Source organism: Coffea arabica, chromosome 2c (assembly GCF_036785885.1).
Source record: "Coffea arabica cultivar ET-39 chromosome 2c, Coffea Arabica ET-39 HiFi, whole genome shotgun sequence".
Lineage (NCBI taxonomy): Eukaryota > Viridiplantae > Streptophyta > Magnoliopsida > Gentianales > Rubiaceae > Coffea > Coffea arabica.
The window spans coordinates 56,870,584-56,892,983 of record NC_092312.1 but is presented as its reverse complement, the minus strand read 5'-3'; the positions used below and the strand labels follow the sequence as shown (position 1 = coordinate 56,892,983).

Here is a 22,400-nt window from a genome sequence, read left to right as displayed (position 1 = left end):
GAGGTTAAAAAATTTAGAATTGCCACCCTCAACTTTTGGAATGTCAAAAAAACAACAAAAAATTTGTAAATTTGCTCAACTTATAGTACAATATTTGCCTCCCAATACAATTAGTGAAAACATTAAACAATTAAAAAAGGTATTGGATTTAATCAATTTAGAAGTCTATGCCACTTAGAGGAGAAATCCTCCCAATTTTTGAAGCTAAAAACGTAAAACTAAAGATAACATCAATGACCATACAAAAACTTGCTCATGTTCATACGGCGTCCATATTGTAGGCAACAACAAAAACTCACAAAAAAAAAAAAAAAAAAAAAAACCCTTACCAAACTAAACATATGTATTCGATCTGCCACAACAGATGACCTGCTTTTTCTCCAATACACGGATTGAAAAGGGAGCAAAGAGGAGACAAACTTGATTGGTAGCTGAAGCCTAACTGATTGGACAAAAATACTTAACATACTAACATACAGACACACATATGTATTTTATTTTGGTAATTCATTGTTATACAAAGTTAATTACAACAGTGTTATATCTTCATATGCATGTCCTATATCTATATCTGACCTGTAAACTGAAACTTTGCATTTTCGAAATGCTAATTGCTTCCAAGTGATGAATGACCTTATGACAATGATTCCCCTCCCAACAACGGCAGCAATTACCTTCTCTCTACCAGTTAGTATGAGCATTCTGATTCTGGTGCCACCAGATTCAGCACCAACTACTGTGCAAAAGAATCATGCTTAATATGCGCTTTGATTCATTGCATTATGGAAGTTCAACTGAATCATGACTTTCAATTCTGCGACTCATATTGACTCCAGTCAGCTAAAAATGGTTTGAAGGTCATCAATACTCCGATTGCCTCAATTACATTCAAGATGAAGAAGACTAAGTGTACACCTGCATTGAAGACAACAAAATTGGTGAACAGAGGCTTTTATACACAAATAAAAATTGGTGAACAGAGGCTTTTATACAAATAAAATGTTCATGCATATATTACTATGTTGAAAAGTTCAAGGGATAACAGTAGCAAAGCCAATAGTAAGCAGCTGCTAAGACTTTCTAGGAAGAACAAAGGCATAGCCAAATAGAGTTTACACTGCAATAAGCAGCTGCTAAGTCAATGGTAAGCCTTCTAGAATTTACATTGCAATAGTAAATATCTAGAACAATACAATTCCAAACCTTGCTTGTTGTCTGGCTTTCTTTTTTGGGTGGGAAAATACAAAAGAAACGAGTAAAATGAGGTTGAGAAAGCAGCATCATTACACAGTAGACAAAGTATAATTGATACTCGCAGGCAAATAATGTGACTCCTTTTATTATCCCATCATTATGAAGAGAGAATACTAGCACCCATAAGGCTGCTGCTTCTGATTGAGAAGATTCCTGAAATCTGCAAACAGAATGATCAGATGTCCATTGTTCCATATGAATTAGTCCTTTCAACTAGGGGTTTTCCCATAGAGATAGAGAGAACTAATGATTTCGGCCAATATCTAACTAGCCACCGGGTAAATAATCAAACTAATGACATTCAAAACTCCGGTGAACATTTCCTTCATCTGGTGCATTCAAGGTCCTGTTGCTGCAAAACACTCATGGAGAACTTCTCCTTAACATTCATCGTATCTTCTCAGGAAGCTTTATAACAGAACCAGATCTAGCAGCCTTACTTTCTTTTCTTTACTTTTTTTTAATAATCTTGTTAAGATGAGAATTTCAATAGTAACAATAGTTTCAGCTCGCATCCAAGATTATGATTCCAAATGGCTTTGCCAGAAGGAGCAAACAGAGTTTGAGCCTAAATTTCAATTGGAACTAAACATTCCAAGCATACTCAAATCAAAGCATTCCAAGATTATCTGTTTTAGTGGAAAACAATGAATTGCAACATGTGAGTCCAAAGATTATGCACAGAGATGGAGATGCCCATTTGTCCTCTACAAACAAGAGGACATTGTCTCAGACAACTAGAAAACTGAATTTTCTTGTATTAGATCAAACAATACAAAACCAGCAAAATTTGCAAATGTCCTACCTGGAAAGAAGGCAGCATGCTGACGCTTTTGTGCCCAAGAAAGGCTGCATAAATTGAGAGAACAAGATTGATTCAAATGTCAAAGGATGCTGAAATTCATTACTTTGTGCAGAAAACAACTATTATCAAGGGCAGACCAAGTGCAGAGGAATATAATAGTGCTAATAACTACTAACAGTATGCAGATTTATTTTATTGAGCAGTTGTTTCTGTTTATAAAATTAATTAAGTCCAACAGAAAACAGAGTGACCTTACCACCGCACTTAGGTCTAACCCTTAGATGGTATATATTTGTATTTGAATTATTCTCTGGCACCCAATGAAAGTAAAGAATAAGTAGGTAATGGAGTATAAGTTGTCAGAGGTAATGGGTGCACCATTTGATTCCATTCTGTTTTGGGAGGACATGGTAGAGAGGGGTCTGAGATGGAAACTGAATCTTAATATGGCTTGAGTAACAACTTCATGTCATTCAGAAAGTAACTGACAGTCATGATATTCACTGACTTTGGATTCAATATGAAAACAAGGAGATTTTTTGTATGGCCAAATATCTTTTATTTAGTTTTGCATGGTTCAGTAAGAAATGCTGATTATTCTACTAGAAAATATTTTATGGTCAGCTGACTGGAGCCTTTTGACATGATTGACAGTTCAGATCAGACAAACTGGCAGAAGCTGATGCACCATGAAAATGTTTTTTGTATCAGATAAAACAATAACTGAAAAATTGATCTTAAATAAGAGACACTTACATTGCACCTCCACCAGCTGGACCTACAGCTTTGAACAATGACATTGCTGTCATGGCAATGCCATTAGCAGCACCTCTTTGGTGTTGTTCCTGTGATGATAGTATCAGGCATAAGTTAATAAAAGTCTGAATAAGCATGCTTCTTTCCTGACACACAATGAAGTATCAGAATAATAGAAATCTGAGACCAAGTGAAAAAGAAATTACCACAGCATTATTCTGAAGTATGAACAAACCAGTGATAATGGAGGTCTGTAACAGTGATATTTTACCAGAAAATGTTAGGACATGAATAGCAAGAACAGTGAAAATTCAATATTTTGAATTTGATCAAATATTTTTGTCAAAAGAAATGAATCACACAAATACATGTGAATTTGTTGGCCATTTTCTAAATTAATGTACTATTATCTTCTGACTTATTAATCAGTAAATTAGTCGGTTCACATAAGTATCTAAATTGGTCCTGAAAGAAATTTAACATGTGAGATACTAGCAATCACATCAATCTATCCTGTTGTCCCTTCCATATCATCTCTATGATGAATGATTGGGTAATCTTGTTTCCCCGTACATGTCATCCTAGGTGTGAACTTGATGGCCATTTTCTAAATTAATGTTTTATGGTCTTCTGATATATTAATCAGTAAATTAGTGGGTTCACATAAGCATCGAAATTGGTCCTGAAACATACTTAACATGTGAGATACTAGCAATCACATCAACCTAACCCATCATCACTTCTATATCATATTTATGATGAATGATTGGATAATCCTGGTTCTCTTTACGAGTCATCGTAACACTCCCAGCTAGATCTTCATATCATCAAAAATCTACATTTGCCCATCATGGAACCTTACTTCCTTGAATGACCATTTTCATGCAATAGCATATCAATGGATGGAAGCCTATAAATGCATCCTAAACTTAATTGTATTATTAGCTCGTATTAGTATTTGACATCATCTGTTCCACAAAGGACTTAGGTTTATGATTTACCTACAGGTAAGCATGTTCAGATATATGTATCAATTATACAGAAAGCATTTGATTAACGGATAGAATTTCGTGTCTCTTCCCTTTGAGTTGATTGCTGGAGGATTATCTATTTAAGTCTGTTTCTTAAGAAAGTTAACATCTCTTCTAGAAAAAACACAGAGTTTTCATTCTTTTACTGATTCTTGACTATGTATCCTACAATTCCCAAATTCATCTTCACAGAAAGACTTTTCTTTCGTGGATGCTGCTGCAGCCCCCCATCCTTCTACTGGAGGAAAACAGCACACCATGCTCGAAATTAACCAACCTTCTTGCTGCTCCATCCTATGGAGCCTGGAGTACTAAATTCTTTGCTACTATAGTGTCTGATACGCATTTTAAAGCTAAAGTCTCCTGGTCATTAGCTAATGTATCTTGTCACCATCTGTCAAGCCTCTCTCCATGCACCGAGGGGAGACTCCAAACCTTTCTTTACTTCTTTTTTTTTCCCTAAAATTCTGAGATGAGTCACTCCCTTTGCCTCCAAATTTGCTTTAGTAGGGAAGTAACAATAGAAGACTAAATCTCACCAAGAAGAAGGATCCCACATTGTTTTGGTGAAAGGAGTTTATAACATGCAGGAATTTAAATGGTCACCAGGCTTCCACAACAATGTCAAGACTGCTAAAGACAACTGTCTGGGTGAATATGTAGACTTTACCAATCCTTTCTTTGAAAATCATGTATTTTCTCTGACATGCCCTATAGTGGCCACCAAAAGTGGATGCAGCTCCCTAATTCCTAACCCTAGCCCTTGTGACAAGAGTCTGTATTGAGGTAGATTTTTATCCCCTTTGCCTGAATCTACAATGGTTCATTTGGATGTCACGAAAAATTTCTTAGAGAGTGAAGATTTCAGGTAAAATGTGTCCTATGAAAGTGACATATCCTACAGTCCACAAAAAGTTTGGCAACATTGAAATGCAAGCCAAGACTCAAAAAATTGCTCTACTAAACAGCCAGATTGTTGACACTCCTGATACAGCTCCAACACATGACCTGATCATGGATATGATGGAGGCCCTTCAAACCCAAAATGACCATACAAACCACATGATTTTCTTTGACGGAAACATGCCAGGAAATTACCCAGCAGTGAGAATAATATAGAAGACCAGAAACTACAGGGATCACTTAACAAAGGAAGCTTTCAACCTGAGTTCTTTAAGTGATACAATAGCATAAAGCTTTCTTTTCCTATAATTGAATAAAAAAATGCACTTTCAAACTCAAGGTATGGAGTTTGACTATGTAAAAGTTTGGCCCAATTCTCTAATTGTAGAGGTCATCATGGTGCCTTCTAAATCATTAACAGGAAAAAAATGAGGCTGATTCTAATAATACTGCCACAATAAGATGTAATACATTATAGAGGTCTCCTCAAAATTCTCTGAAGACTTTCATATGGATTGCAAGGTGAATCATATAGTCCCTTCCGGTGGTGGTTGTCATTCATAGCTATGAGAGGTAGCACTATATATCCCTCTGACTTATAGTTATTTTGAAGTTTGTTGATGGAACAGATGGTGTATGCCAAAGGCCCCATCATGAACAAAATATAGAACATTTAATGAGAAAGTTCTTGATCTTTTAAAATTAGCACAGAGATGTGTTCTTATTATTGCAACTCTTTCAGTACAAAACCTAACTAAGCTGTTGAAAACTAGCAGAAATGACCTTTGCAAATCATGAGTGCTGCAATTTGTAAAGTGGACGGGAGTGTGAGATTCTTGACCATCAAAAAAGTTCTGAAATGATTATTTTCATAAGTCATATTTGTTAGGAGAATATAAGTATTCTTGTAGATAATAAATTAATAAAGGTATTCTTGTAAATAGTTTGTTAGATTTTTACTCCTATAAATGCTAGTTGGTCACTCATAATACAGTGACTAGATGTTTTCCCTCCAAGATACCTGCTCTCATGATATCAGAGCTAAAGTCCTAGTGTTAGGGTTAAACATCTAGCAAGAGTCTTGTTCACGCGATATTGCTCATCGCGTTATTGTTCATCGCATATTGTTCACGCGACTGCTCAAAAAAAGGTACTATTCACAGATACTGTTCATTGAGTACTGTTTACTCATACTGTTCAAAATACTGTTCATCGCTATTGTTCATGCGCGTTCATCTCGAGTTTTGACCCTTTTTTTGGTTTGAAGTGTTATTTGCTATGGCTGAAAGTTTTACTCATGCGGTTACCACTAACCAAGTTGAATCAAGTTCTTCAGCACATGGGTCCCAGAAGACTTTTACCATATCCGAGAAAGATTATGTTAAATTCCTACAATACCAAACTACAAATCACGCATCTCTTCCCTCTGCTTCTTTAGCACAAAAAGGTAATGACTCATGGATTATTGACTCCGAGGCTACTGATCATATGTCAGGTACCTCTAAAAATTTTGATAATTTCAAGAATCTACTTCCTTTCCTCATGTTATTTTATCTGATGGATCTACCACTAAAGTTAAAGGACTAGGCACTGTAGAAGTTAACCCATCTCTTCTACTTCTTCTGTTCTTTATGTACCCAATTTGCCCTTTAATCTAATGTCTGTTAATAAGCTCACTAAATCTCTACAGTGTTCAGTTACTTTTTCTTCTGATTTTGTTGTCATTCAGGATTTGAAGACAAAAAGAACGATTGGTGGAGGGCATGAGCATAATGGTCTTTATTTTCTCAACTTCAATGGTCCGATTGCATGTCCTGCTACTGTTTCTCCTCTTGAAATTCACTGTCGTTTGGGTCATCCATCTTTACATAATTTGAAAAAGTTGGTTCTTACTTTGAGTCAGTTGTCTTCGTCAGAATGTGTTTCTTGTCAGTTAGGAAAGCATCATCGTGTTTCTTTGGCTCCTAGAGTCAATAAACGGGTTTCTGAACCCTTTATGCTAGTTCATTCTGATGTTTGGGGTCCTAGTCGAGTTGCTTCAAAGTTAGGTTTTTAATATTTTGTAATCTTTATTGATGATTTTTCAAGAGTTACATGACTTTATTTAATGAAAGATCGTTCAGAATTATATTTCATTTTTTTGTGCATTTGTTACAGAAATAAAGAATCAATTTGGTGTGCCTGTACATATACTTCGCAGTGATAATGCGAAAGAATATTTTTTCACTCCTTTTAATATCTTTATGATTAAGTCCGATATTATTCATCAATCCTCTTGTTCTCACACTCCACAACAGAATGGAGTTGCTGAAAGTATAATTGGACATTTAATCGAGGTTGCTCGGACACTTTTTTTGCACATGAATGTGCCCAAACAATTTTGGAGTGATGCAATTCTCACTGCATATTATTTAATTAATCGCATGCCATCTAATATTCTTGGAAGCCAATTATCTCACTCCGTTCTTTTTTTTATGAATCTGTGTTTAAATTACCTCCTCGTATTTTTGAATGTGTGTGTTTTGTTCATCAGCTTGCTCCCGGAGTGGATAAATTAGATCCTCGTGCTATTAAGTGTGTTTTCTTAGGATACACACAAGCGCAAAAAGGGTATAGATGTTACAGTCCAGTTTTAAATTGATTTTTTACTTGTGCTGATGTTATTTTCTTTGAATCCACTCCATATTTTATGAAACACGATATGCCTTGTGAGTTAGACCAGTGTCCCTCTTTTTCCTCTCCTGTTTTACCAATCCCTTCCTCTTTATTACCTGAGTTATCTAATCCACCAAATTCTATAGCTCGATTATCTCGTCCTAATTTTCAAATTTATTTTTGTCGTTCCATGGTTAAGCAAGTTCCTGATATGCCATGCACTTCACCAATTAACTTTCAATCTTCAAATCCAGGTATGACGCCCTCTTCTGAGTTAGATCTTCCTATTGATTTACGCAAAGGTAAGGTATCGTACTTCTCATCCTATCCCTAATTTTGTTTCTTATTCTCGTCTTTCTATGTCTTACTCTTCTTTTGTTGCTTCCCTTGATTCTGTCTTCATTTCTAAATCTATTACCCATGCGCTTAATCATCCTGGTTGGAGATTAGCTATACAAGAAGAGATGTCTGCTTTGGAACAAAATGGTACTTGGGATCTTGTTTCTCTTCCTTCTGGTAAGTCTGTTGTTGGTTGTAAATGGGTGTACACTATAAAAGTGCAGCCTAATAGTTTTATTGATAGATTGAAGGCTCGTCTAGTAGTTAGGGAATTTACTCAGGTGCATGGAATAGACTATTTAGAAACATTTTCTCCTGTTACAAAGATTACCTCGATTCGTCTTCTTATCTCTTTGGCAGCAACTTATAATTGGCCATTGCATCAGTTAAATGTGAAAAATGCATTTCTACATGGAGATTTGGAAGAAGAGGTATATATGGAACAACCTCCTGACTTTGTTGTTTAGGGAAAAAATTCGCGGTTGGTTTATCGTTTCAAAAAATTCTTATATGAATTGAAACAATTTTGGAGGGCTTGGTTCGGCCAGTTTAGTAGTGTTGTCATGGAATTCGGTCTGACAAGATGTGGAATAGATCACTCTATATTTTATCAACATTCTAATGCTGGTAAAATCTTATTAGTTGTTTATGTGGATGATATTGTGATTACAAGTGATGATGTTGTGGGTGTGGATGATATTGTTATTACAGGTGATGGTTTTATTTGTTCGTTTTCTTTGGGTCCTATCGCGCGTGCTATATTGGGTTTGGGTGATTCGACTCCTTAGTCTTGGTGAGAGTTGGGCAGGCGGTTCGTCGAACCCTTTGATTCGTCTTAGGGTGAGGTGGGGCTGTCACAGTGGGGATCCAGAAACTTAAATCCAATCTGCAGGCAAACTTTCAGACAAAAGATTTAGATCATCTACAATATTTTCTGGGTATTGAGGTAGTTCGATTTAAATATGGGATTTATTTATGTCAAAGGAAATATGTACTCGATATGCTAAGTGAAGTTGGGATGTTAGGTTGCCAACCTGTGGATACTCCTATGGATCCTAATGTAAAATTAGTAGGAGATCAATGTATATTACTAGATGATCCTAAACAATATCAAAGACTTGTGGGTAAATTAAATTATCTTACTGTAACGAGACCTGATTTTTCATTTGCAGTGAGTATTGTGAGTCAATTCTTGATACCCCTCGTACTAGTCATTGGAATGCTGTTATACAGATTCTCAGGTATCTTAAGAGTGCTCCTGAAAAGGGATTGTTGTATCAAAATCATGGACAAACTGATGTTGAAGGATATAATGATGCAGATTGGGTTGGTTCTACTTCAGATCGAAGATCGACCACAGGATATTGTGTGTTTGTTGGTCGTAATTTAGTGTCGTGAAAGAGTAAGAAGCAAACAGTTATCTCCAGATCAAGTGCAGAATCTGAATACCGTGCTATGACACACTATATGTGAGTTAATTTGGTTGAAGAGCATGTTACTTGAAATTGTGTTTGAGCATAAACAGCCTATGAATTTAGTATGTGATAATCAGGCGGCTGTTCATATTGCGTTTAATCCAGTGTTTCATGAAAGGACAAAACATATTGAAATTGATTGTCATTTCATTCGAGAGAAATTGCTTGACGGAATTATCAAGACATCTCATGTACCGTCTGTAGATCAATTGGCGATCTGTTTACCAAGAGTTTAGGGGGTTCTAGGATGAAATACATTTGTAACAAGTTGGGTGCTTATGATATATATGCTCTAACTTGAGGGGGAGTATTAGGAGAATATAAGTATTCTTTGTAAATAATAAATTAGTAAGGGTATTCTTGTAAATAGTTTGTTAGATTTTTACTCCTATAAATACTAGTTAGTCACTCATAATACAGTGACTAGATGTTTTCCCTCCAAGATACCTGTTCTCAATCTTAAAAGAATGTCAAGCCATCCACTGAATAGCTAAGAAAGTTTATTAACATAAATTCAATGTGGGAGTACTTTGACATGAAGCATTCCCAATTTGCCAGGAACATAGAGTTCTCCAATTATAATGCATTTCATGAGTAAACGGGTTTGTAACCGTTTGTTTTTGGCCTTTCTATATACTTGAGTTTTGATTTTAACTAAAAATGTTATGAAACCAAAATACTCTGGTTTTCGTCTTTTAAGTGACCTATCAAAACTTCTGGGCTTCAAGATGATATCAAAGACCAATTTTGGGGACAAAGTTTGCTGTATCTTTCCCAAACAAAACTAAGGGTACAGTCTAGGGGCTATATCTACAAATTCACCATTGCAATAGTCTCATCCAGGTTGAAAACTGTCTTTGTGGGACTGACTATTGCTCCAAATTGAACCAGAATATGATCAAGGCTTTCTTGATTCTGATCTCTCAGTTTCCAGAGTTTATCCATAATCAACTAAATATTGTTGTTGAAGATATATGATCTGATATTATAGAAATCATAGATATATGATTTGATTTGATATTGTAGATATTAGAAAAGATTATATTTGATTAGCTTTGATTATAGTATCAGATATTAGAAGATTTGATTACGTTATAGATTGATTTAGATTAGCATGATTTTAGGATCTAAATTATATTACACTTGTGTATATATATTTGTACATTGTGTAGTCTAAAGGGACAATGAAGAAGAATGTTCTCTCTCCCTTTTTAGTTTTCATGGTATTAGTGCTTTAGACTTTGTTATCAATTTGTCTTTTGACGTGATCCTATTGAGTCACTTTTAGTTCCTTCTTATGTGAATTATAATGGTAGATATGAAAGATAGTAGTAGAGAAATGATAACCGTAATTTCTGATGTTATTCCTACAACATCAAAAATTACTGAACACAAACTGAGTGGAAAAAATTTTTTGAATTGGAGTAAAACTATTCGGATATATCTGCGCAACATCAATAGAGATGATCATCTCACTGATGACCCATCCGTTGATGGGGAAGAAAAGAAGGCTTGGCTAAGAGAAGATGCAAAACTATTTTTGCAGATCTAAAACTTTATCGATAATGAGATAGTCAGTCTTATCAATCACTGTGAATTTGTTAAAGATCTTATGAGTTATTTGGCTTTCTTGTATTCTGGTAAGAGTAATCTAAATCATATATATGATGTTTGCAAGGAATTTTAGCGTCCGGAAAAACAGCAGAGATCTCTTACAGAATATTTTATGAATTTTAAACAAGTAAATGAAGAATTAAATTATCTCCTTCCTTTTAGTATTGATATAAAAACTAAACAGTCTCAATGCGAACAAATGGCTGTAATGAATTTTCTTGTAGGATTACCAATTGAGTTTGATGCTGCTCGAACACAAATTTTTTCTAATCCAGAGATTGTTTCCGTTCATGACACTTTCACACGAGTATTGAAAATCAAGAAATCTTTGTCTACTTCCAATGTTACTAGTGCTCTCGCGAGACGAAGTGAAGCTTGTCGAGGAAATAATAGTAGAAACATTGCCAAAAATGAAACTGGTGGGATTGCTGGTCATGGACAATTCAACTCAAATCAATGAGTCTGTTATCACTGTAAGAAATCAGACCATACCATACGTACGTGTTGGGACCTTCATCGTAGACCTCAACAGCATCCTTCATTTGCAAATTTCGCAACCCAGGAGAACAATTATGTGCCTTCTGACAAATCCATACTCATCTCTGCTGATGAGTTTGCCCGCTTTACTGAGTTCTAGGTCTCACAAAAATTTGCTAACCCTTCTTCTATTGATCACTCAGGTAAACTTACTACATGCATGATGTCATCTTCTAACAAATGGGTCATCGATTCCAGTGCAACAGATCATTTGACCGGTAATAAAGATATCCTCTTCTCTTTTAATCCTAACAAAGATCATCCGAATGTTACTTTGGTTGATGGGTCGTGTGCTTCAGTTGTGGGTTCTGGCGTAGCAATCCCTATGTCATCTATCCCCTTATCTTCAATCTTATGCTTACCTAATTTTTCTTTTAATCTACTCTCAATCAGTAAAATTACAAAAGCTCTCAAGTGCTCTATCTCATTCTTTCTTAAATATTGTATTTTCCAGGATCTCATGATGGAGAAGATTATTGGTAAAGGACATGAATCTGGCAGCCTGTATACACCTGAAACCCCTTCAATAAAAGTGTCGAAACCTGTTGCATGTTCATCCACCTTGAATCCGCTTGAAGTTCACTGTCGTTTCAATCATCCAATCCACCTTTAAGAAGTTGTTTCCAAATTTTCAAAATTTATCCCATTTAGATTGTGAGTTATGTCAATTTGCCAAGCATCATCGTTTGCCTTACGTGCTTAGAGTCAATAAACGAGTTGCATCCCCCTTTGAATTAGTGCACTCTAATATATGGGGCCCTTGTCCAATAGCATCTAAATTTGGTTTTAAATATTTTGTCACTTTTGTTGATAACTACTCTCGTGTTACTTGGTTATATTTAATGAGAAGTCATTCAGATTTATTGTCTTTTATTCCTTTTGTACTGAAATCAAAACACAATTCAATGTGTCTGTCCGCATTTTGCGAAGTGATAATGCAAAAAAGTACTTTTCTAACCCCTTTAACTCATATATGTCAAAAAAATGGAATCCTTCACCAATCTTCATGTCCTGACACACCACCACAAAATGATTTTGCTGAAAGAAAAAATACACACTTATTAGAAGTTGCTAGAGCCCTCCTATTTCACATGAAGGTTCCTAAGCAATTTTGGGCAGATGCTGTTTCAACAGCCTGTTTCTTAATTAATCACATGCCATCTTCTGTGTTTGCTGGTGCGATTCTTTATTTAATTTTGTTTCACACCCAATCTTTATTCCCCATTGAACCACGTATATTTGGGTGTACTTATTTTGTTCGTGATACCCGTCCCCATGTGTCTAAATTAGATACCAAATCTCCCAAGTGTGTTTTTGAATTATTCACGTCTTCAGAAAGGGTATAGATGTTATTCTCCAATTTTAGATCGTTATTTAGTCTCTGCTGATGTTACATTTTTTGAGACATCCATTTTTTCTCGAGTCTAATGTCTACAGTAGTAAGGGGGATGAAGATGATATTCTAGTCTACACTGTTATAACAACTATTCCTACAAGACCACCAATCGCTCAAGTATATTCTCATCGTTCTCAACACAAACTCACATCCTCCACCACCTTCTCCATCTACAGATTTGAGTCTTGATCCACTGCTTCCTTAGTCTCCAGATTCCAATCTTGATTTTTTCATTGCTTTAAGAAAAGGTAAAAGACAGTGCATTTACCCAATTTCATCATTTGCTTCATATGATCATTTGTCTCCTTCCTTGTGTTGTTTTACTGCTTCTTTAGATTCAATATCTCTTCCTCAACACTTATCTGAGGCTTTGGAACATCCTGGTTGGCAGACTGCTATGGAGGAAGAAATGATGGCTCTAGACAATAACAGTACCTGGGACTTGGTTCATCTACCAACAGGTAAGAAACCTATTAGTTGTAAATGAGTGTTTGCTGTTAAAGTCAATCCTGATGGTTCTGTTGCTCGTCTCAAAGCTCGTCTTGTTGCAAAAGGATACTTAGACATATGGGGTGGATTACTCAAACACGTTTTCTCTCATAGCAAAACTCACCTTTGTTCGATTATTTATTTCCCTTGCTGCTACTAATAATTGGCCTTTGTACCAGTTAGATGTTAAGAATGCATTCCTTCATGGAGATTTGCAAGAGGAGGTTTATATGAAGCAACCACGGGGATTTGTTGCTCAGGGGGAGTCTGGTAAGGTTTGTAGGCTCCGAAAGTCATTATATGGCTTAAAATAGAGTCCTCATGCTTGGTTTGGGAGATTCAGTGAGGTGGTTCAAGAGTTTGGCATAAAGAAGTGTAATTCTGATCATTGTCTTTTATCAACAATTTGAAGTTGGTCTTATCCTATTTGTTGTTTATGTTAATGATATTGCTATTACTGGTAGTAACACTGCAGGTATTGCAGCTCTTAAAAATTTTCTTCAATCGTGCTTCCAGACAAAGGATTTGGGTATGCTGAAATATTTTTTAGACATTGAGATTATAAGGTGTAACCAAGGTATCTTCTTATGCCAAAAAAAATATGTCCTTGATCTTTTGAAAGTAATAGGAAGGCTAGGTGCTATGCCATGTAGTGCACCAATGATCCCCAACATGCAACTTATAGCAGATGATGGGGAGTTATTCTCAGATCCTGAAATGTACCGGAGATTAGTGAGGAAGTTGAATTTTCTTACTGTGACTCATCCAAACATTGCATATCCGGTTAGATTGTGAGTCAATTTATGTCCTCAACAAAAACCACCCATTGGACAGTTTTAGAGCAAATCTTATGTTACCTTAAAAGAGCTCCAGGACGTTGTATACTATATGGTAATCATGGCAATTCTCATGTTGAATGCATCTCAGATGTGGATTGGGCAGGTTCTAAAATTGATCGAAGATCTACAACTAGATATTGTGTCTTCGTTGGAGGTAATTTGGTATCATGGAAAAGTAAGAAACAAAATGTAATACCCTGCGCTAGTGCAGAATTTGAATACCGGTCTATGGCACAGTCCACTTGTGAGCTTATATGGATACATCAATTATTGTATGATGTTGGAATCAATATTCACTTCCAATGAAGTTATGGTGTGACAATCAAACTGCCCTTCATATAGCATCAAATCCAGTTTTTCATGAGAGAACAAAGCATATCGAAGTTGATTGCCACTTTATTCGTGAAAAAAATTCAGCAAAACATGATCTCAACCAGTCATGTGAGAACTGGAGAGCAGTTAGCTGATATTTTCACTAACCCTCTAAATGATCCGAGAATTGATTATATTTGTGGCAAGATGGACATGTTTAACATCTATGCTCCATCTTGAGGGGGAGTGTTGAAGATATGTGATCTGATATTGTAGAAATCATAAATATATGATTTGATTTAATATTGTAAATATTAGGAAAGATTTGATTTGCTTTATTATAGTATCAGCTATTAGAAGATTTGATTAGGTTATAGATTGATTTAGATTAGCATGATTTTAGGATCTAAATTAGGTTACACTTGTGTATATATATTTGTACATTGTGTAGTCTAAAGGGACAATGAAGAAGAATGTTTTCTCTCCCTTTTTAGTTTTCAATTGTCAAGCAGATGAATACATGGTTTACCTCATAAAGGTACCAAACATGTACACACAGCTCGAAGGATGTGGAAACCTTTTCCACTCAGTGAATACTATGAATAACATTGATTAAATGTTAGCTTCTGCTAAAGGGAAACTGGACATTGAATGTATAATCTGTATAGTGTTTTTCCCAAACAAGCTCTAAAAGTTCCCACTGAGAAAACTCAAGCCAGTGGAAGCTTAACTAAAGGCCTTATCAATCTGCTCCTATATGATCAATAAAATACTTAGGTCTGGAATCAATCTAACATCTATATTACATAAGAAATGGTGATAGAGGTTATTTATATGGGAAACTGAAGCCGAAGAAGGAAAATAAAAATGAGTTAGAGATCAAATCACCATACTTTTAATCATATTTAAGACCAATTCTAGAAAGATACTTTCAACTCCAATCTACTGTGGAGATTAACCAATAGGATGTCCCTTCATGTAAAATCCTTTAACTTTAGTTAAGGAAAAAAGAGCATGGAGTACAGGAAATCAGGTCTTTTTAACATAATAAAATTCAATGTCCATCTCAGCTATAAGCAACATGCAATCTGATGGAAACAATTGAATTTAGCGTCAGGAAATAGGACATTAAAGTAGAAGTTGTTAAGACAGTAACAACCATTTCCTAAGGTATTACTTCAAATGATAATTGTCTAAAATTTTTTCATTGTTACTGAGTCACCTAAGAAGTGGAAGAAACAAATCAAGCAAGTTGAGAAAGCTCCTTTGTGTTGCATATGTATTTATTTTATGTTAACACCAACATATTCTGGAATTTATTGTATAATTACTGACAGAATTCAATAGCCAAAGACCACTTATGGATTGTTGAAATAAGAAAAGAACTTACAGATAAGACGCTTTTCAACAATATTGCACAATTGAGGACAACTGCGAGGGCAATTCCAGGTAGCATCGCTATATAGGGGTAGCTTGTCAGCAGAGGTATTGACAATATCTACAAACGGAAGGTTCCATGTATTATTAGATGCCATTAGCTAAATTTTATTGAAACCTTATTTCAAATCAAAGTGATTATAATCAATATGCATTTTAGTGCTTACTCCTGAAATTCGAGCAATGTTAATTGGGCCGAGCATCTTCTCCACAAATGGATACAAAAACAGTTGAAAAACTAAAAGTCCACATCCTGAAAATTTGGAATAGTTGTTTTAAGTATAACGCTGAAGTATCCCACCACAAAAAAGAAATAAAAAGAAGAAAAAGCATATGCAAAGCAAAATAAGACCATTACATTCTCATTAGTTTGAGCTTAATCAGAAATTTACCTATACCATTTGGTCTTTTTAAGCGCACCTAAATGATTCTCCAAAACCACTCGCCTCATGAAAGACATGAAGAGAAAATGAAAAACCAAAAGAAAATCTAACCAAACAACCAACATTTTAAAGTATTTCTTGTGATTAAAGACAGTAACAAAATGCTCAATGTGAAACGCATTTGATTAAGGTTCCAACCAGTAGTTCAGAGGATATAAAAAATGGTAACACATACATCAGTTAAAACTTCAAGAGAAGAGACAATTATGCTGCTAGAGAAAATAGTTCATGGACATGGATCATATCATTTGTACAAGAAGATCACGCCAGCACGAAAACAACTTCATGACTCGACATGATTTTACATAGAACCAAGAAACAAAAGACAAAAGAAAGAAAACAGAAAGCTAAGTGGAAGATCACATAGATAATTTGCAACACTGAGATTCACTAGATATAATATTTGCCTTCATTAAGTAGTCAGCAATAACTGTTGAAACGGGGAAGTAAAAACAATTTATACAGCTTCCAGTTAGAAATAAAAGCGCAATTAGAAGTAGGTTTAGAAAAGATTCAAGGAGTAGGTCTATGTAGGCCATATCTGCTTCAGAAAAAATATAATGGCAGGATCATATGTGCACAGCCATCTACTGTGCTAAAGGAGGTAATATAACAGATATTACAAGTCCAATAATGACAAATTTTTATTTCAGTATTTCCAAAAGAATATCCAAGAAGCATCTTATCTTAGATTACTCTCAAACTGAGAGATATACTGCAAAAAAATTGCTTCTTATAGATTTATTTAAGTATTTCCCAAAAAGATTCTTGCTTTTGGAAAACAGAAGAAACCACTTTGAAAACCACATTTAATAAGCCCCAACACATGACACCAAAATATTGCGAAAAAATGATTTTTTTTTTTCTGTCAGCAAAGAGTAATGCCCTAAATTTAACAATACATCAACTCTGTTTCTAATTTACTGGATTTCACAAAACTTGCTATAATGACAAAAGGTGGAACACTGGTATGACATCATATATTGAGATGCTTATTATATCTACAGTACACATTGAGTTTCCATCTCACTTGTTGAATTGATAAATATGAGCGTCATTGATAAAACCATTTGTTTAACTTAGTTCATATCTATTTATGACAGCAAACCACACATGGAGCTACATAGAAAGAAAAGTTCCATGATAGATGATAATTTTATTCATAGAAGAAAAACTGATAAAATACATCCTTTGTTCTACAACAATCAGCTGTACCAGAAAGGAGGAAAGAGAAAACATGTAATAACAGACATTAATAAAACAAAACCTCTTTGTGGTAGAGGTCAGAAAATATTGATAATCAAACCTACCTGTAATTGTTAGAATTTCACCAACACTTTGAGTTGAATAACTTAAACCTCCAAACTTCCTGGGGCTTTCTGCCCATAATGAACATATCTGTGGAAATAACAATTGTAATATAATGTGCATGCTTAACTGGATAAGAGCAGCAACAAAAGAAACAAAGTCCCTGAATAAAACAATGACTAAAAAATAACTTGCCAGATGATCAAAGTTTCAGCAACAAAAATATCAAATAAGAGACTGAAAGAACCTACAGAAATTCCTACCTTCATCTCTGTGTAAACTGATAGTAAAATGCTGGAAGAAACAATGTTTAAATGATTAAAATGATGAGAAGACAGATATCAACTATACCTCTGAATAAGCCATATCATGAAGGGAGAAAATGCAATATGCTATTATGGATGACATTAATGGCCAATTCTTCAAGAGACTTTTTGCAGAAGCAGCTTCTCTTCCATCTTTTGTTTCTGTTTTCCCATTGAATTTTGGTAGTGCAGCCTCCAAAGCATCATATGATTCAGAAGGTGAACTATTACAAGGGTGCATATGCAACGTCTCCTGCAGTCATACGATTTACCATTAATCCCAACAATGCATTCCCTAAGTGCACGACTAAGTTAACAAATAACAACAGAATACTACAATTTTCATGACCAGGAGGGAAAGGATGCGAAAGCAAAAGAGAACTGGAGGATCTATATGTTATCGTAGGCATAGGATGTACAAGAGGAAGTTTTTGCATAGTACATCAAAAATTTAGAAAAGATTGTTACGTTAAAAATATATAAATATTAACTGTTCATCAGCATTATTTACGTGGCACTGTTCATTGCAGCATGGTCCACATTAGTGCTCATTGGCATTGCTCATCCTGTATTGGTGGTCGCATGACACTACTAGTGCATGGCACTTCTCATTGGGTGTCTCAATTACTCACCTTCTATGTAGATATCATGCTTGATATGCGCACTCAAAGTTATGCCATAATCATGATTTTCATGGTACTAAAAGTAAAATTGGTCAACGGTGGAGTTGGCTGCAGTTGTCAAATTCTCATTATATTTAAGGAATCATGTTCATCATTATTCTTCTGATATAATTGGCAGACCTCTTTTCTGTTCTTTGGGACATCTCTTCCCAGTGCTTCATTTCCTCAATTAGATAATTTGATGACATCTTTCTACATCACATGGCAGGTACTCCAACTCATTTTCGCTCTCATATGTTCTCAATATTCCTGATTTCGCTTAATCTTGTCTCTGTTAGTAAACTCACAAATCAATTAGTGTTTAGGAAATAACTCCTGTGGAAAGTTAACATCTGGGAACAAATAGGATTACTAGTAGAGGGCACAAGCTACATCTCTACTACTCTGTTCAATTATTCAGTTGCATATCTCCCTGGCGTTTCTCCACTTGAAGTCCCCTGTCACTTGGGTCATTCATTCTTGCAAAATTTAAAGAAACTAGTCCCTGATCTGTGTCTTCTTTTAAATGAGTCATCTCAAATTACACAAAGCTTTGTTGTCTTTCATTTGCTCCAAGACTGAAGAAATAAGCACCTGCAGCCTGCACCACTAATGTTAGTTTATTTCAAAGTTAGCAGTGGAACTCTGTCACTTCAAATTTGGTTCCAAATACTTTGTAATAATTGTTGATGACTTTTCTAGAGTTTCTTATTTTTATCTTATGAAATAATATTGTAATTTGCATTTTGTGTTTTGTTCATTTCTATTCTGCAATGGGAACAAATTCAACCTACTTGTCATCATCCATCATCATGATAATGCAGAAGAATCCTTTTCCAGCCCATTCAATTCTTTCATGGCCAAGTCGAACATTCTCGTCCATGCATTGCACACCAAAATGGAGTTACTAGGAGGAAAAATGAAAAACTTGTTCCATTGCATGGAGCTCTGACACTGATTTATCAGTTGCCTTATTGACATCAAATCAGACAGTTACACCTCCATCTGATTTAGATCTTCCCGTTGCTTAACAGAAACATAGGAGGTCTTCCCTTTGTATCCCATTGCTAGCTTAGTAGCTTATGTTCCTTTATTTCTTTTCAATCGTATTTTTGTTGTCTAGCTTGAAACTCATTCAATTCCATTACTGAAAATATATTCCATCCTGGTTGGACAAAAGCTATGGAAGAAGATGTTGCATTGTTGGTATTCCTTAATTAAAGCTATTGTTGGTTGTGATGGCTATATACAAGAAAAGCACATCCTAATAATTCCTTTGATATGTTAGAAGTCCATCTTGTCACATGTTGAAGATATGTGATCTGATATTATAAATATTAGGAAAGATATGATTATAGTATCATGTATTAATTAGGTATCATATGATTATAATATCATATAATAATTAGGTAGTAGATTAATTTAGATTAGCATGATTTTAGGATCTAAATTAAGTTACACTTGTGTATATATATATATGTATATTGTGTGGTCCAAATATATGAAGAAGAGTATTTTTTTCTCCCTTTTTCTTAGTTTTCATGGTATCAGAGCGCTACCATCAAGGTTAGGGTCTCTATCCGCTGCCAGAAAATTCATTAGTCATCATTCGGTTCATCTGGTTCTGTATAGGACATATCTGTGTTCTATTCGTCACTCTTGTTTTAAAGAGTTCAGATCTGTCTTTTTTTGTTTTTCTATTAATTCTAAACTCATGGCAGAACAAAATCTGTCGTTACGTCTAATGTGGTTCCTGTGATGTCTAAGATCACGGACCACAAACTCAACAATTCTAACTATCTTGATTGGAGCAAAACGGTTCGTCTTTATCTGCGAAGCATTGATAAAGACACTCATCTGATTGATGATCCTCCAAAAGATGGTTCAAGACAGACATGGCTAAGGGAAGATGCTAGATTATTCCTGCATATACGGAATTCTATTGAAAGTGAGGTAATTAGCTTAATTAATTACTCTGAATTTGTTAAGAAATTAATGGAGTATTTAGAATTTTTGAATTCTGGTAAAGGGAATATTTCTCGCATATATGAGGTGTGTCGAGCCTTTTATCGTGCAGAGAAACAAGATAAGTCCATCATGACTTATTTTATGGATTTTAAGAAAACTTATGAGGAGCTTAATCTGTTATTACCGTTTAGTTCTGATGTGAAAGTTCAGCAAACTCAACGGGAACAGATGGCAATTATGAGTTTTTTGGCTGGTCTTTCACCTGAATTTGAAGCTGCTAAATCTCAAATTCTTTCCAATCCTGAGATCTCATCCTTGCAAAATGTGTTTAGTAGGATGCTTCGCACAGAGAATACCCAGTCTGTTCAGTCCAGCAGTGCTCTTGTTGGTCTTGGAAAACAGCAATACAAAGGTGGTGGTAAAGGAATTGACACTCGGGGATAGAATGCAGAAGTGGTTGTGTGTCACTATTGTCATAAGCCGGGTCATATGAAGCGTGATTGTAAGAAATTGTAGTACAGGAACCAGAGAACTCAATCCACACATATTGCTTCTACCAATGTTGCTATTAACCATGAAAAGTCTGTTACGATCTCTGCAGATGAATTTGCTAAATTTTCTCAGTATCAAGAATCATTAAAGTCTTCATCTACTCCCGTAACTGCCATCGCTGAGTCAGGTAAACCAAACACATGCCTTGTGTTCTCGTCCTCCAAATGGGTAATTAATTCTGGTGCCACAAATCATATGACAGGTAATTCTAGTCTATTTTCTACCTTTCAGTCACACACATCTGCACCTACAGTTACCTTAGCTGATGGGTCAAAATCTCGTGTTCTTGGATCAGGCTTAGTTAACCCCACTCCATTAATCTCATTGTCATCTGTCTTTAAGTTTTGCCTGAGTTGTCTTTTAATCTAATTTCTGTGAGCAAACTTACTCGTGCCCTCAATTGTTCTGCCCAATTCTTTCCTGACTATTGCTTGTTTCAGGATCTTACGACGAAGCAGATTATTGGTAAAGGACATGAATCTGGAGGTCTTTACATTCTTGACACATAGATACCAAAGTCCATAGCTTGTTCTGGAATTGTAACTCCATTCGAAGCACATTGTAGGCTGGGTCATCCTTCTCTCCCGTTGTTAAAGATACTTTGTCCACAATTTCAGAGTTTGTCTTTATTAGATTGTGAGTCTTGTCAGTTTGCTAAACATCACCGTGTTAATCTGAGTCCTAGAGTCAATAAACGAGCGGATGCTCCTTTTGCATTAGTTCATTCAAATGTCTGGGGACCTAGTCCAGTCATTTCTAAAACTGGATTCAAGTATTTTGTTACTTTTATCGATGACCATTCTCATATGACTTGGTTATATTTGATGAAAAATCGGTCAGAGTTGTTTTCTCATTTTTGTGCTTTTTGTGCTGAGGTTAAGACCCAATTTAAGCGTTCTGTACAAATATTGCGAAGTGACAATGCCAAAGAATATTTATTCGCACCTTTTCAATCTTATATGGTGCAAAATGGCATTATTCATCAAACCTCTTGTGTGGATACACCATCCCAAAACGGGGTTGCAGAATGAAAGAATAGACATTTGCTCGAAACTGCAAGAGCCTTATCATTTCAAATGCATGTTCCTAAACATTTTTGGGCTGATGCAGTGTCCACAACTTGCTTTCTAATTAATCGTCTACCTTCATCTGTTCTGAATGGTGGGACTCCTTTTAATACTCTTTTTCCAAATAGACCTTTGTTTCCCATCGAACTTAAAATCTTTGAGTGTACATGTTTTGTCCGTGACTCTCGTCCCCAAGTCACCAAATTAGACCCCAAATCATTGAAATGTATTTTTCTTGGTTATTCCCATGTCC

The 22,400-nt window shown here is 35.4% G+C and overlaps 1 protein-coding gene across 5 annotated transcripts in view; it reads right to left on the bottom strand.

The window, feature by feature from the left end:
* Nucleotides 1-460: 460 nt before the first annotated feature.
* Nucleotides 461-22,400, bottom strand: part of LOC140003730 (protein ZINC INDUCED FACILITATOR-LIKE 1-like) — a 30,535-nt gene continuing 8,595 nt past the window's right edge. For 2 of the 5 annotated variants that reach the window (XM_027251501.2, XM_027251505.2), the window contains 8 exons: nt 17,945-18,151; nt 17,596-17,683; nt 16,010-16,095; nt 15,796-15,903; nt 3,022-3,066; nt 2,816-2,904; nt 2,060-2,103; nt 461-915 (listed from right to left, as the gene is read on the bottom strand). In XM_027251501.2, coding sequence (XP_027107302.1) covers nt 809-915; nt 2,060-2,103; nt 2,816-2,904; nt 3,022-3,066; nt 15,796-15,903; nt 16,010-16,095; nt 17,596-17,683; nt 17,945-18,151 — 774 coding nt within the window. In that variant the 3' untranslated portion in view covers nt 461-808. The other 3 variants (XM_072076014.1, XM_072076011.1, XM_072076013.1) reach the window with 3 other exon arrangements.